Here is a 12524-nt window from a genome sequence, read left to right on the forward strand (position 1 = left end):
TTTGTATGGAAAGCTTTCAATGTTCTAAACAGAAATAAGGATGAATGAAAAGAGACATTTGAGATGATGAAAATACAAAAATGACTTTTCCAGTTTTATGTGTTTTGAGGGTTTGAATCCAAATCTGTTTTCCATATGTAATAAAAAGATTAGTGACAGTATAGTCCTCCTTCAAGCGGGCGGCCTGTGGCTCTTTTCCTGCTGTACTGCTTCACTGACAAAGTAGATAAGGTACACATTAAGATTGTAACAATGAGTGATGTTGTTCACATAAAATGTTGCACCAAATAGCATTAACATCAAAACAAAACATGACATTAAAAGTGACTGTGAGCATGTTCCAGTTTGTTTTAAGTTTTGTGCGCCCTGTGGAAAAGTATGGAGTGTGAAGTCTCTTTTAGAGGACTGATGATCTGGATTTGTTAATCCCCAAGAGTCTGTATCTGGATCAGGATGATTAAATCCATGATTGATCTAAAAAAGGGATTAAAAATGAGCTGGATCACATGACCCGACATAGAAAGAACCAAATCTGGATCATTCTTATTCACATTAAACCTTTTAAACCAACAGGCCCTCTAGATAAGACAAAGATACAACAACAGCTTGAGGGCCATGTTGCTCGTTTGTTAGAGCATGTACCATTTAAAGCATGAGTCCTTATCTCAGTGGACCAGGTTCAGTTCTAACCTGGGTCCTTTAGTGGATGACGGTCTCGCTCTTCCTCGTCTTAACTGTCCATCTTTAGTTGATGCTACCAAAAAAGGTAAAAAATTTAAATAAAACAGAAGATGTGTCAAACACTAACTTCCTCATTCTCACGGTACAAGAAGAAAGGAAGAAATCTTTTGGGGTTTTTGTGTCTTAACAGCGAGGTGACTGGTTTGTTACAGTTCTGCTGAAATTTAAAAATCATCTTTTTTCTACATTTTCTCTGTTTAAGCTCCTGGAGGTTTGTTTGGTAAGAACAGCTATGACTGCTATTTATGTTTTATCATTTTAGTTTTCAGCAGCTTTTATTTTCTTTCAGTGAAAATGACTGTTTTGTTAATCCAACTCTTTAACTAGGACTTTGAAGAGTAACTTAGTTTTTAATTCCAGGTGATGGGTGTTACTGCAGTCCTGTCAGTGAACATGGTAACAGCCATCATGTTACTGACTGTCTTCTCTCTTTCAGGTGAGCTGTTTGTTCACTTACTTTCATTCAAAGATGTTTAATCTGTACAGTTTGAACTTCCTGTAGAAACAAAGCAGAGAGAAGAGTGCAGATAGAGTTTCTTCTTTCATCTCTTCATGTCCTGACTGAAAAGTGAAATGTTTTAGACTGACTTTGTGAACAAGAGAGAAAAAGACCAGAGCACACCACATTACTTCTTAGACTCTCATTAACATCCTCTATATGAAGATCCTGCTTCACATTATAATAACTGATGGTCTGCTTTACAGAAGCGTTGGATGAATGTGTAACTACGTCAGCGCTCTTCATCACTACACCAAAGAAGATGGAAGCACTGAGTGGAACTTGTCTGAAAATCCCATGTAGCTTTAGTGTTAAAAATGAAAGAGAGTTTGACAACACAAGAGAAACATTTGGAATATGGTTTAAAGAAGAAGACAGAGAGACCTATCCAAACAATGTGGTTTTTAACAGTCGTCGCGCAGTGAACAAATTTCAAATGAACATAACTGGAAACTTGAGAATGAAAAACTGCACCACTCTGATTTACAACATGAAGACGACATATGAAGGCGTATACTACTTCAGAATCATGAACTGGCCTTTCAGGGCAAGTGCTCGTTGTGATCCTCTTCACATAACAATCAAAGGTAAGAGAGTTTCATTTTCTTTTAATCAGACTATAAAGGTTTTATTAAGAAACAATAAATCATTGTCATAGCACGAGTTGAACTCTGATTAAATACTGAGACTCTTTTTACTGGTTGAGATTGAAGGGTCCAATCTTGACACACTAAGAAGGAGAAAAACATTTTAATTTCAAGTTTTTAATTACAGTGCTGTCAGCTTTTGCCTTAACATCATCAAATTGTTAATTAAAAGTATTTCTTTCGGGGAAAAATCTATTTATTAATGATATAGGTATCATGATATAAAATGATCAGTATTACCATTTTCTTATAAGTATCCTACCGTTCTTACAAAGTACACACACATTTTTATATATGACATTACAAACCTTCTCCATGAAGTTTCCATGACAGAATATTAACGTGGTAATGATGACAGGCGGTGGCTGGAAGTTTGGGAAGAATATAGTAGAAAATCATTTTAGAAAGGACAGTCACTGTCAGCTAGTCTATTGGTTAAAGTAATCTTTGTTTGATTTGAACACCCAGATTCTCCTCCGAGTCCCAAACTAATCATCTCAGGAGATCTGAAGGAGAAGGAGTCTGTCACTATAACCTGCTCAGCTTCCACTCCCTGTCCACTCTCCCCTCCTAAACTCACCTGGACTCTCAAACAAGACTCTCTCAACAACATGGAGGAAAACTCAGATAAAACCTTCACGACTAAAATCCAGGAGAAGATCACTCTGACGGACAAACATGATGGATACAACATCACCTGTTCTGCCACATATCCTGTGAATGAAGGAAAAGAAGTCAAGACAGCAGAGGAGACACAGACTCTCAGAGTTTCATGTGAGACAACCAGAGATTGTTATTGGATCCTGTCAGAATGTCATGATTTTAAAGATGTTTGCTGTTTTTAATGAAATACAATTATCTAACATTTTCCTCAGATTCTCCTAAAAACACCTCAGCGTCCATCAGTCCATCAGGTTTGGTGTCAGCAGGTATTCATGTGAACCTGACCTGCTCCAGCAGAGCCAATCCTCCTGTCAGCAGCTTCACCTGGTTCAAGATCAGCAGAGATGGACCCATGATCGTATCTGAAGGAGAGTTTTACAGCTTTAATGTCACAGAGGGAGGAGTTTATTACTGTGTGGCCATGAATGATCTCAGTAATCAGACATCACCACTGATCCATTTGAGGGTTGCAGGTAAATTTAGAACTGAATCATCACATTTGTATCCAACATGCTCTCCTTTTCGATCTGTCGGGTTATTTGTTTGTTTTCACTGAAAAACAATTCTTACTGAATTCATGTGTAATAATGCTACATAAATAAATGAAACAAAGACGTTCACATTAGAGGTTACAATATTAAATTAAAGTGCAGGATATCTTACAGCCATGAAAAGCTTTTTCCATCTAGTAGCAGGTGATCATGATGTCTTGTTCCAGAAAATCTGATTTCCGATCTGTTTGGGGTTGATGTCCACATTACATTGAAGATCCTGGGAATCGTGCTGCTCTGCAGTTCAGTCATCATCTTTGAGTGGTGAGACAAACTGTCTTAAGAAATTAAGATTTGTGGCTTATGTTATTCATCTAATTGCATTTTTATTTTTACAGTGTAAGTGTTTGATTCTTATTTCTTTTATCTGATCTCTTTTTCTTTCAGCTGGTTAAAGTCAAGATGCTTCAACAAACAGGTGAAGGTGAGTTACTAGATGAGGACAGGTTCATCATTCTTTCTACAAAATGAGATTGAAGCACGTGTTATAAAAGAGGGAAGTTATCTGAGTAGCTTTCTTTGAAGATTCGATCAACACAGTCACATAAAATAATTGATCCAGAGAAAATGATGTTCAGATATTCAGGTCCAACAGCAGCGACAGGAGACCAGATGGTAACAGTGAAAAGTGTTTCAGGAAAACTTATACTGACTTTGATTTGCAGAGATAAACTCCAAGTGTTGCTGGTTTGTCTCTTGTAGCTGCATCAAAGTCACCACACAGCACTGACACCGCTCTCTCTGTGTTGTTTCATTCAAACAGGACGCAGAAGAAGCAGACTATGTCAACAGAGTGGTTATGATTCAAGCTTCATGAAGGAGAAGAGGATGACTTCATGTTCATCTTAAATGCAATATCTCTATTTCTCTTTTCTGTATTAAATGTTTTTTCTTTGCAGCAGGTTAGTGATGAACAAAGGATGGGATACGACAGGAAGGATGTTTTTGTTCAAAGGCAGATAACATAAAAATACTGTAATGTACTGCAGCCAGATCATTACACTGTGAAGCACTGTGCTGGTCTATGGTATTGTTTTTTAAATTATTTTTTATATTAGCTTCTTTTATAATAATAATACATTTAATTTCAAAGCACTCCATGTCACCTTACAAAGCAGAGATAAAAACAACAGAGTAACAATACATCGATCAAATTAACATTAAAAAGACAAATTTACAGAGTATGAAATCTTTGTGAGATAGGATGGAAAATGATCAGACAGAAAATGCCCATTTTATAAGATGTGTTTTGAGATGAGATTTAAAAATAGAGAGAGAGTCAATATTACGGATGTGTGGAGGGAGGGAGTTCCAGAGGCGGGGGGGCAGAGACGCTGAAGACCCTGGACCCCATGGTGGACAGGCGGGCGGGTGGTGCAGTGAGTTGAATGGAAGAAGAAGACCTGAGAGTGAGGGTGTTCTGTAATAAATGAATTAACTTAATGTACTATTGCTGTTTTATAGGCTCCTTCTATGATCTTTATTAGTTAATCATCTGTATTATGTGTGATTTACGTCATGAAAAGCTTGCTAGTATGCAGGAAGAGGAAAGTAGTCTGTTCTCTACTTTCCCACTTAAATGTATAAGGAGATATGTTTTAATGTAATGCTGTGGCCTTATTCATGAAGCCTCCTAAATACTAAAAGTTGCTCCTAGTGACAACTTCTAAGAATTTCCCCTTAAAGTTAAGACTAGATCATTGTAATAATTAAACTCATTCACAAAGTGTCTTAGCCCTTAAGAGTCCATCTTAGACTTTTGTCAGTGCAAAGTGAGACATGCATGTTGAGTTCCTGTTTACCTCCACAGGTAAATCCAATATCTAATAAATGCTGATATAACTCTCATCATGTGTCCATTTGAATAATTATCACACGTGTTAATTTCATAGTGTTCATATTTACATAATGTCTGACTCGATTCTATGATAGGGCCCTATGGATTTCACTGTCTGTCTATGTCCATTATCACTAGAGAGCACTTCTCTCCATTATTTGGATCAACCAATCACAGCTTCTGAAAAAATAATCCTCTGTAGGATTGTGATTGAAGTGAAGTTAGGAGGTCTCTGAGAGGATTCTCAGAATGTTTGTGAATATGGGCCCTGATGTTTAACTTTCTATATCTGAATGTTCTGAAAAACAGAAGTTTCGGCCCAGGTGACAAAGTACTAATGTTGTTGCCCATTCTCAGTTCTGCTCTGCAGGCTCGTTACAGCGGCCCCTATGTAATAAAGGACAAAATTAATGACCGGGATTACACAGTAGCCACTCAACAACGCAGGCGACGTAATAGATTATGTCACATTAACATGTTAAAGCCCTACATTGAGAGACATGCGGCTCCTTTACTCCCCCTCGGTGAAGTGAGAAAAGGAGTTTTGGCGCAGTCCAGTGCTGAACTTATCGATCGGGTCAAAGCGGCACCGGAGCTGTCCATCTGAGATGTTGTCCAAACTTGATGCTTGTTTTCCGTATTTAAATCAGGTCCAACGTGAGAATGTGCTTAATTTAATAAAATCTCATAATTCCTTGTTTTCTGATGTTCTGACTCAAACTCATGTGTTAGAGCACGACATTGATGTGGGGGATTCAACCCCCAAAAAACAACACGCTTACAGAGTCAACCCTGACAAACGTCTCCGTCTACAGAATCAGGTTGACTACATGCTGGAGTCCCAGCTGTAGTTCGTGGAGTTCGCCGTGCCTCCTTGCGGGTAAATCTGACGGCTCTGATCGTTTCTGTACGGATTTCTGGAAAGTGAACGGAGTCACTAAACCGGATTGTTATCGTCTGCCTCGAGTTGAGGATTGTGTTGACCATGTCGGTCGTGCTAACTTTGTAACAAAACTCGATCTACTAAAAGGCTACTGGCAGGTGCTGTTAACTCCTCGAGCAAAGGAAATTTCTGCGTTTGTTACGCCTGACTCTTTTTTGCAGTATACGATGATGTCGTTCGGTGTGCGAAATGCGCCTGCAACCTTTCAGCGCCTGGTTAATACAGTGCTCTCAGGTGTGGGGGATGTGAGGCGTACCATGACGACATTGTGGTGTACTCGAGCACCTGGGACGAACATATACAACAACTGCAGACGGTGTTTGACAGGCTGCGTGAAGCTAATCTCACACTAAATTTAGCAAAATGTGAATTTGGCCAGGGTACTGTTACATTTCTGGGAAAAATCGTCAGTCAGGGGCAAGTCCAGCCGGTGCACTCTAAAGTAGAGGCTATCCTGTCATTCCCTGCTCCTTCTTCGCGACTTGAGCTCCGCCGTTTTTTGGGGGATGGCAGGGTATTATCGTAGCTTCTGTAACAACTTCTCTGCTGTTGCGGCTCTGCTCACCGACCTGTTGAGTCCCAAGAAACGTTTCAAGTGGTCTGATAGTTGTCAGGGCGCGTTTGACTGCGTAAAGGCCTTAATGACTCATGCTCCGGTTTTAGCTGCGCCTGTGTTTGATCGCCCTTTCAAAGTTGCGGTTGACACGAGTGACGGTAGGAGCGGGTGCTGTCCTCCTTCAGGATGGACACGATGGAGTTTAACACCTGGTCTCCTATTATTCAAAAAAATCTAACCGTCATCAGCGAATAGAGAAAGAGGCTCTAGCACTTATTTTGGCGTTAAACATTTTGAAGTTTATCAGTGTCATGGATGCCAGGTCAGGCTACTGGGCTTTCAAGCTCACAGAGGAATCATCCAAGTTGACCACCTTCAACACTGTTTTTGGACGATACAGATTTCTTGGCTAATTACTTGTCAAAGTTTGCCCCCATGCTCTCAGACATCAATGCCCTCATGCGACACCTTTTAAAGGAGTCAAGTGAGTTTGTTTGAGATACATAACACAACGAATCATTCAGGAAAATGAAGGAGCTAGTCCAGGCGTGGGCAAACTACGGCCCGCAGGCCATATACGGCCCGTTGGGCTTTTTAATCCGGCCCGCCGAACTTGTCCAAATTATATTATTATTAAATAAAATTTTATTATAATTAAACCTTGTTTGTTTTCCCCTGTAATGCCCGCGTTTCCCCAATAGATGGCGCACTTCAGAGTGTGGTGTATTACGCCCTTCTTCACTTTTTCGCTTTGCCCTATGAACCCGTATGAGCCCTTCTGTAAAAATGAGCGGACCAAAGAAAAGAAAAGTGGACAGTGAATGCCGAGTGTTTAATATGGAGTGGACAACAAAATATTTTTTCACTGAAGTCCGATCAAAGGCTGTATGCCTGATATGCCAAGAAACTGTCGCATTTTTCAAAGAGTACAATATCAGCCGTCACTTTGCTACGAAGCATGCTAACTACGCTAGCAAGCAGTCCCCGCAAGAACGGGCGGCTACGGCTCAGAGGTTGAAGGATAATTTACAGACTCAGCAACATTTTTTTCACCAACAAACTGCGATTCAAGAGTCAACTACCAAGGCAAGTTTTTTGCTGGCATTCAAATTAGCAAAGGCTAGCAAGCCTTTCTCCGAAGGCAAGTTTTTAAAAGAATGCATGGTAGAGACAGCAGGTCTCTTGTGTCCGGAGAGCCAAGGCCAGTTTGAAAAAATTTGTTCATCACGCAGGACTGTGACTCGCCGTGTGGAACTGATTGACGAAGATATAGCAAGCGAATTACACAAAAAGGCTGAGTCCTTTAAGTTATATTCACTAGTGCTGGATGAAAGTAATGACGTAAAAGACACTGCTCAGCTCCTCATTTGTATCCGAGGGATTAATGACAGTTTTGAGATAACGGAGGAGTTTTTGACCATGGAGTCCCTGAAAGGAAAAACGCGAGGAGAGGACTTGTATAACCAGGTGTCTGCTGTCATCGAGAGAATGAAGCTACCTTGGAGTAAACTTGCCAATGTCACAACGGATGGATCGCCAAATTTAACTGGAAAACATGTTGGGCTGCTGAAAAGAATCCAGGATAAAATGAAACCAGGATGTTATTTTCCTTCACTGCATCATCCATCAGGAATCTGTGTAAGTCTGTATTGCAGCTTAATCATATCGTGAATCCAGTTGTAAAACTTGTTAACTTTATACAAGCAAGGGGACTTCAGCATTGTCAGTTTATTATGTTCCTGGAGGAAACTGATGCGGACCATCAGGACTTACTGTACCACTCTCGTGTCCGCTGGTTAAGTTTGGGCAAAGTGTTTCAACGAGTGTGGGAGCTGAAAGAGGAGATCAGCGCATTTTTGGAGTTAATGGGGAAATCCGACAAATTTCCTGAGCTAAGCGACAAGAACTGGCTTTGTGACTTTGCATTTGCTGTGGATATATTTTCACACATGAATGAGTGTAATTAAATGAATGCATTTGGAAATCAATTTGTACAATGAGCCTTGCATATTCATGCTTTGCTACCTGTTAAAGGCCAAATCCTTTCATGTAATGGCTTTTACATGTCATTTATGTTAGTTCACACAAACACTCCATCCATCTGTTCCTGGCCCGGCCCCTCTGTCAAATTTTAGAACCCATTGTGGCCCGCGAGTCAAAAAGTTTGCCCACCCCTGAGCTAGTCACAGGTGAACCAGGTCCGATGCTAGCCTACTTTGACCCAAGCAAAGAGCTCAGGTTGCAAGTTGACGCCTCGTAGTATGGACTAGGTGCAGTCCTACTGCAAGAAGGAAAGCCTATTGGCTATGCATCTAAATCATTATCGGACAGCGAAGTCAACTATGCTCAGATTGAAAAAGAGCTGTACGCCATTTTGTTTGGATGTAAACATTTCCACCAATATGTCTATGGCAGTCACGTCATCATGGAAAGTGACCACAAACCACTTGAGTCCATCATGCGAAAGCCACTGGCAGCAGCGCCTCCACGGTTACAGAGGATGATACTTCAACTTCAGAGATATGATTTCACCATCATCCACAGACCAGGCAAAGACATTCTTGTTGCAGATACCCTCTCCAGGAAGTCACTGTCTGACCACGACGACACCCTCAGAGAAGGTATGGACATGCAGCTGCACACAGTGTACAGTAACTTACCTATTAGCGACACCAGGCTACAAGAAATCAGAGCAGAGACTGAAAAAGACACACAGCTTCTAACAAATACGATCAAAATGGATGGCCAGATGAGAGGAGACAATGCACTGTAAGCATCACAGAGTACTGAAATCATCGTGATGAGCTGTCTCTGATGAACGACATCATCTTCAAAGGTGAGAAAATCCTCATCCCTGCCTCACTACGCACAAAGATGTTGTCTCGAATACATGCCTCTCACTTGGGCAGAGAAAAATGTAATCAGAGAGCCTGGATATCCTGTTTTGGCCCGGGATGAACAAGCAGGTTGAGGAAATGGTTGGAGAGTGCCCCACCTGTCTCGAGCACAGACCCTCAAACACTAAAGAGCCCCTTGTAAACCACAAGATCCCTGATAGGCCATGGCAAACAATTGTTATATATGTGTTCACCTGGAACAATGAGAACTACATAGTCACAACCAGAGATGTAAAGTAACTACATTTAACATTTACAAGTAACATTACATTTACTCGCGTTACTGTAATTGAGTAGTTTTTTGCTGTACTTACTACTTTTTAAGTCGTTTTTAAAATCTGTACTTTTACTTTTACTTACGTAGGTTTTCTGTTAAGTTTTGTAATTCGCTACATTTTAAATCGCATCCGTTACTGAGTAAAAAAAAATAGGCCTGCTATGAATGATTTTCCTTCATCGCACCGGAGCGACGACAGACAGAGAGAGAGAGAGAGAGAGAGAGAGACAGAGAGAGTGAGAGAGAGTGAGAGACAGAGAGAGAGACAGACAGAGAGAGAGACAGAGAGAGTGAGAGACAGAGAGAGAGTGAGAGACAGAGAGAGAGAGAGAGAGAGACAGACAGACAGAGAGATAGAGTGTGAGAGACAGAGAGAGAGAGAGACCCTTTTCTTTGCTCGGTGCCACTTCAGCTAGTGCAGCACGGATAAGCACCTCCACTTCTGTGGGTCTACCTGCTGAAGGTGTTTATAAACTAAAAGTTGGCTGAGTGCTCTTTCTCACTACAGCCTTTGCGACTACAATCGCCGCTGCAGCTCTGCTGCAGCTCCGAGCAATAAACACATTTAATTCCGGAAAGTTTTTCACAATAAAAGTCCCCTATTACCATCTCTGTGATGTGCTTTTATTTTGAAGCACACGTAAGAGGAAGTTGGGTGTTGTAAGCTGCTGTATCTTAACACATCTCAGATGCGTGAAAATAAATACTTCAAACCAAACAGACTCAGTTAGAAGCTTCAGTAGTCTGCTAATAGGTAAACAAACAGTGACTAAAACATCTAATATAATCTCATACAGGCTCCTTTTAGAACAATAAATGGATTATCTTTCATCTCAGGTTTAGTTGCAGCTACATCAGCCTTTAAGGCTGCATTTGAGACTAAGAATAACAAAACTAAAAACACTAAAATACTCTACACTGTTTATGACTGAGACAAAGACCCCTTTAGTATTTTCTTAAATAGTAAATAAACATTTCCCTTCATAAAACAGCTGATTATTTGAACATATAAGCCTTGAATATGTATCCATTATTTATATTTTGTTTTTGTCAATGGGGTAGAAAAGAAAATGTTTATCTGTTGTGGCCAAATGGCCATGTGAATTATTTACAGTTAAAAAATCGAAAAGAGCCAAACATTAATGAATTTAGAATTATTGGTTTTTATTGTTGTTTATACTGGCTTATTTTGGTTTTACATTTTGTTAACTGATTTGGGGGTATTTGTGCATTATTTCTCCCTCTTTGGGGCGGAGCCGCGGCGTATCGGCAGTGTAATTTAAGTTGATTAAGGACACATGGGGTGAAGGTGAGAGTGGGGAAGCGGAACAGTTTTTTGACTGCAAAGGGCCGCTTAGGATATACGTGATATAGCGATGTGATTTGTTTATTTTATTTTGTAAAGTTTAGTTTTTGCTGAAAAGTTTTCTATTAATAAATGTAGCTTATAAGTTGACTTTGGATCCGCGGCTGCCTTTTGTTTTTATTTGATAGCGTGTTAAACCCGCTCAGCAATGGCTTACCTAATTGATTTTGTTTGAAGCCATCACATTATCTGAAAAGATAAACTTTGCCTTTAATTAAAAAAAACTTTGAGATTAATATCCTCTCGTCCTTTTTCACTACACACGAGAGACGAGTTGTTAAAAAAAAGTACATTTTAAACAAGTTACTTTTTACTTTTACTTGAGTACATTTTTAAACTGGTACTTTTACTTGTACTTAAGTATATCTTAAGTATATTAGTACTCTTTACACCTCTGGTCACAACAGACTATTACAGTAGGTACTTTGAACTTGACAAGCTACACAGCACAACATCCTCTGCTGTCATTCACAAACTGAAATCAGCTTTTGCCAGACACGGCATACCAGAGACTGTTGTATCAGATAGTGGCCCCCAGTACAAGTGTAAAGAATTTGAAACCTTTGCAAAAACATGGGAGTTTAACCATATCACCACAAGTCCATACTATCCCCAGAGCAATGGTCTTGCAGAAAAATCTGTGCAAATTGCCAAGTCACTCCTGAAAAAAGCCAAAGCTGATCACATGGCTGCCTGTCTGAGTCTCCCAGAGTACCGCAACACACCGGTTGATAAATTCTGATCATCAGCTCAGCTACTTATGAGTCGTCGCTTACGCTCCATCCTACCCAACACCCACAAGCAGCTTCAGCCCAAGGTCGTCAGCCAACAAAGTGCTCATACCAGGAGAGCTCACCAGCAACAAACCCAGAAACGATATTATGACAGGTCAGCCAAGCAGATGACACAGCTGCACAAAGGACAAAACATCCGTTTCCAAGATCCAGGATACTGGAAGCCTGCAGTCATCGTTCAGCCTGCTGACACTAACAGATCTTACCACATACACACACCTGAAGGACAAGAGTACAGGAGAAACAGACGTCACCTTCTTGTCACAAAAGAAACACCCAACACACACACAGACAGACAACCTGATGACAACGAGCAGCAAACACCACACAGTCCCACATCACTCACCTCACAGATCACAAGTGAAACTGTCCCTCAAACAGTTCCTCACACTGTCCCTTACCAGACCAGGTACGGACGAGAGATAAAGCCCAGGTCTGTTTTGGACTTATAAACTAATGTAAAAGGGTGTAGGCAGATCGCTGCCCTTAAAGAAATAAAAAAATGTTCATTGGTTATATGCTGTGATGTATTCTGATGCAGAGTTGATTTTACTAAACATTTTGATTTGGGTTTATTCACTAACAGCACATTATGCCATGTATACTGTAATTACAAGTATGTGTTACGTTTATCTTTTCTAAAAGGGGGGTGTAATATTCTCAGAATATCATTGTGGTTGCTTAGCAACACTGTTGTGTTGTAAGTTAGTAACATGTGTTCCTATTGGTTGCTGACTGAGCCTGATTGTGATT

General features: G+C 40.3%; 1 protein-coding gene across 4 annotated transcripts in view; it reads left to right on the top strand.

The window, feature by feature from the left end:
- LOC132993954 (B-cell receptor CD22-like) overlaps window positions 1-12524 on the top strand; it is a 47861-nt gene that overhangs the window by 33034 nt on the left and 2303 nt on the right. For 2 of the 4 annotated variants that reach the window (XM_061063958.1, XM_061063961.1), the window contains 3 exons: window positions 1102-1177; window positions 3269-3365; window positions 3489-3525. In XM_061063958.1, the coding sequence (XP_060919941.1) occupies window positions 1102-1177; window positions 3269-3365; window positions 3489-3525 (210 nt within the window). Of the gene's footprint in view, window positions 1-1101; window positions 1178-3268; window positions 3366-3488; window positions 3526-3864; window positions 4950-12524 lie in introns of those variants that run through there. The other 2 variants (XM_061063959.1, XM_061063963.1) reach the window with 2 other exon arrangements.

The sequence above is a fragment of the Labrus mixtus genome, chromosome 19 (genome assembly GCF_963584025.1).
Source record: "Labrus mixtus chromosome 19, fLabMix1.1, whole genome shotgun sequence".
NCBI classification, from domain to species: domain Eukaryota; kingdom Metazoa; phylum Chordata; class Actinopteri; order Labriformes; family Labridae; genus Labrus; species Labrus mixtus.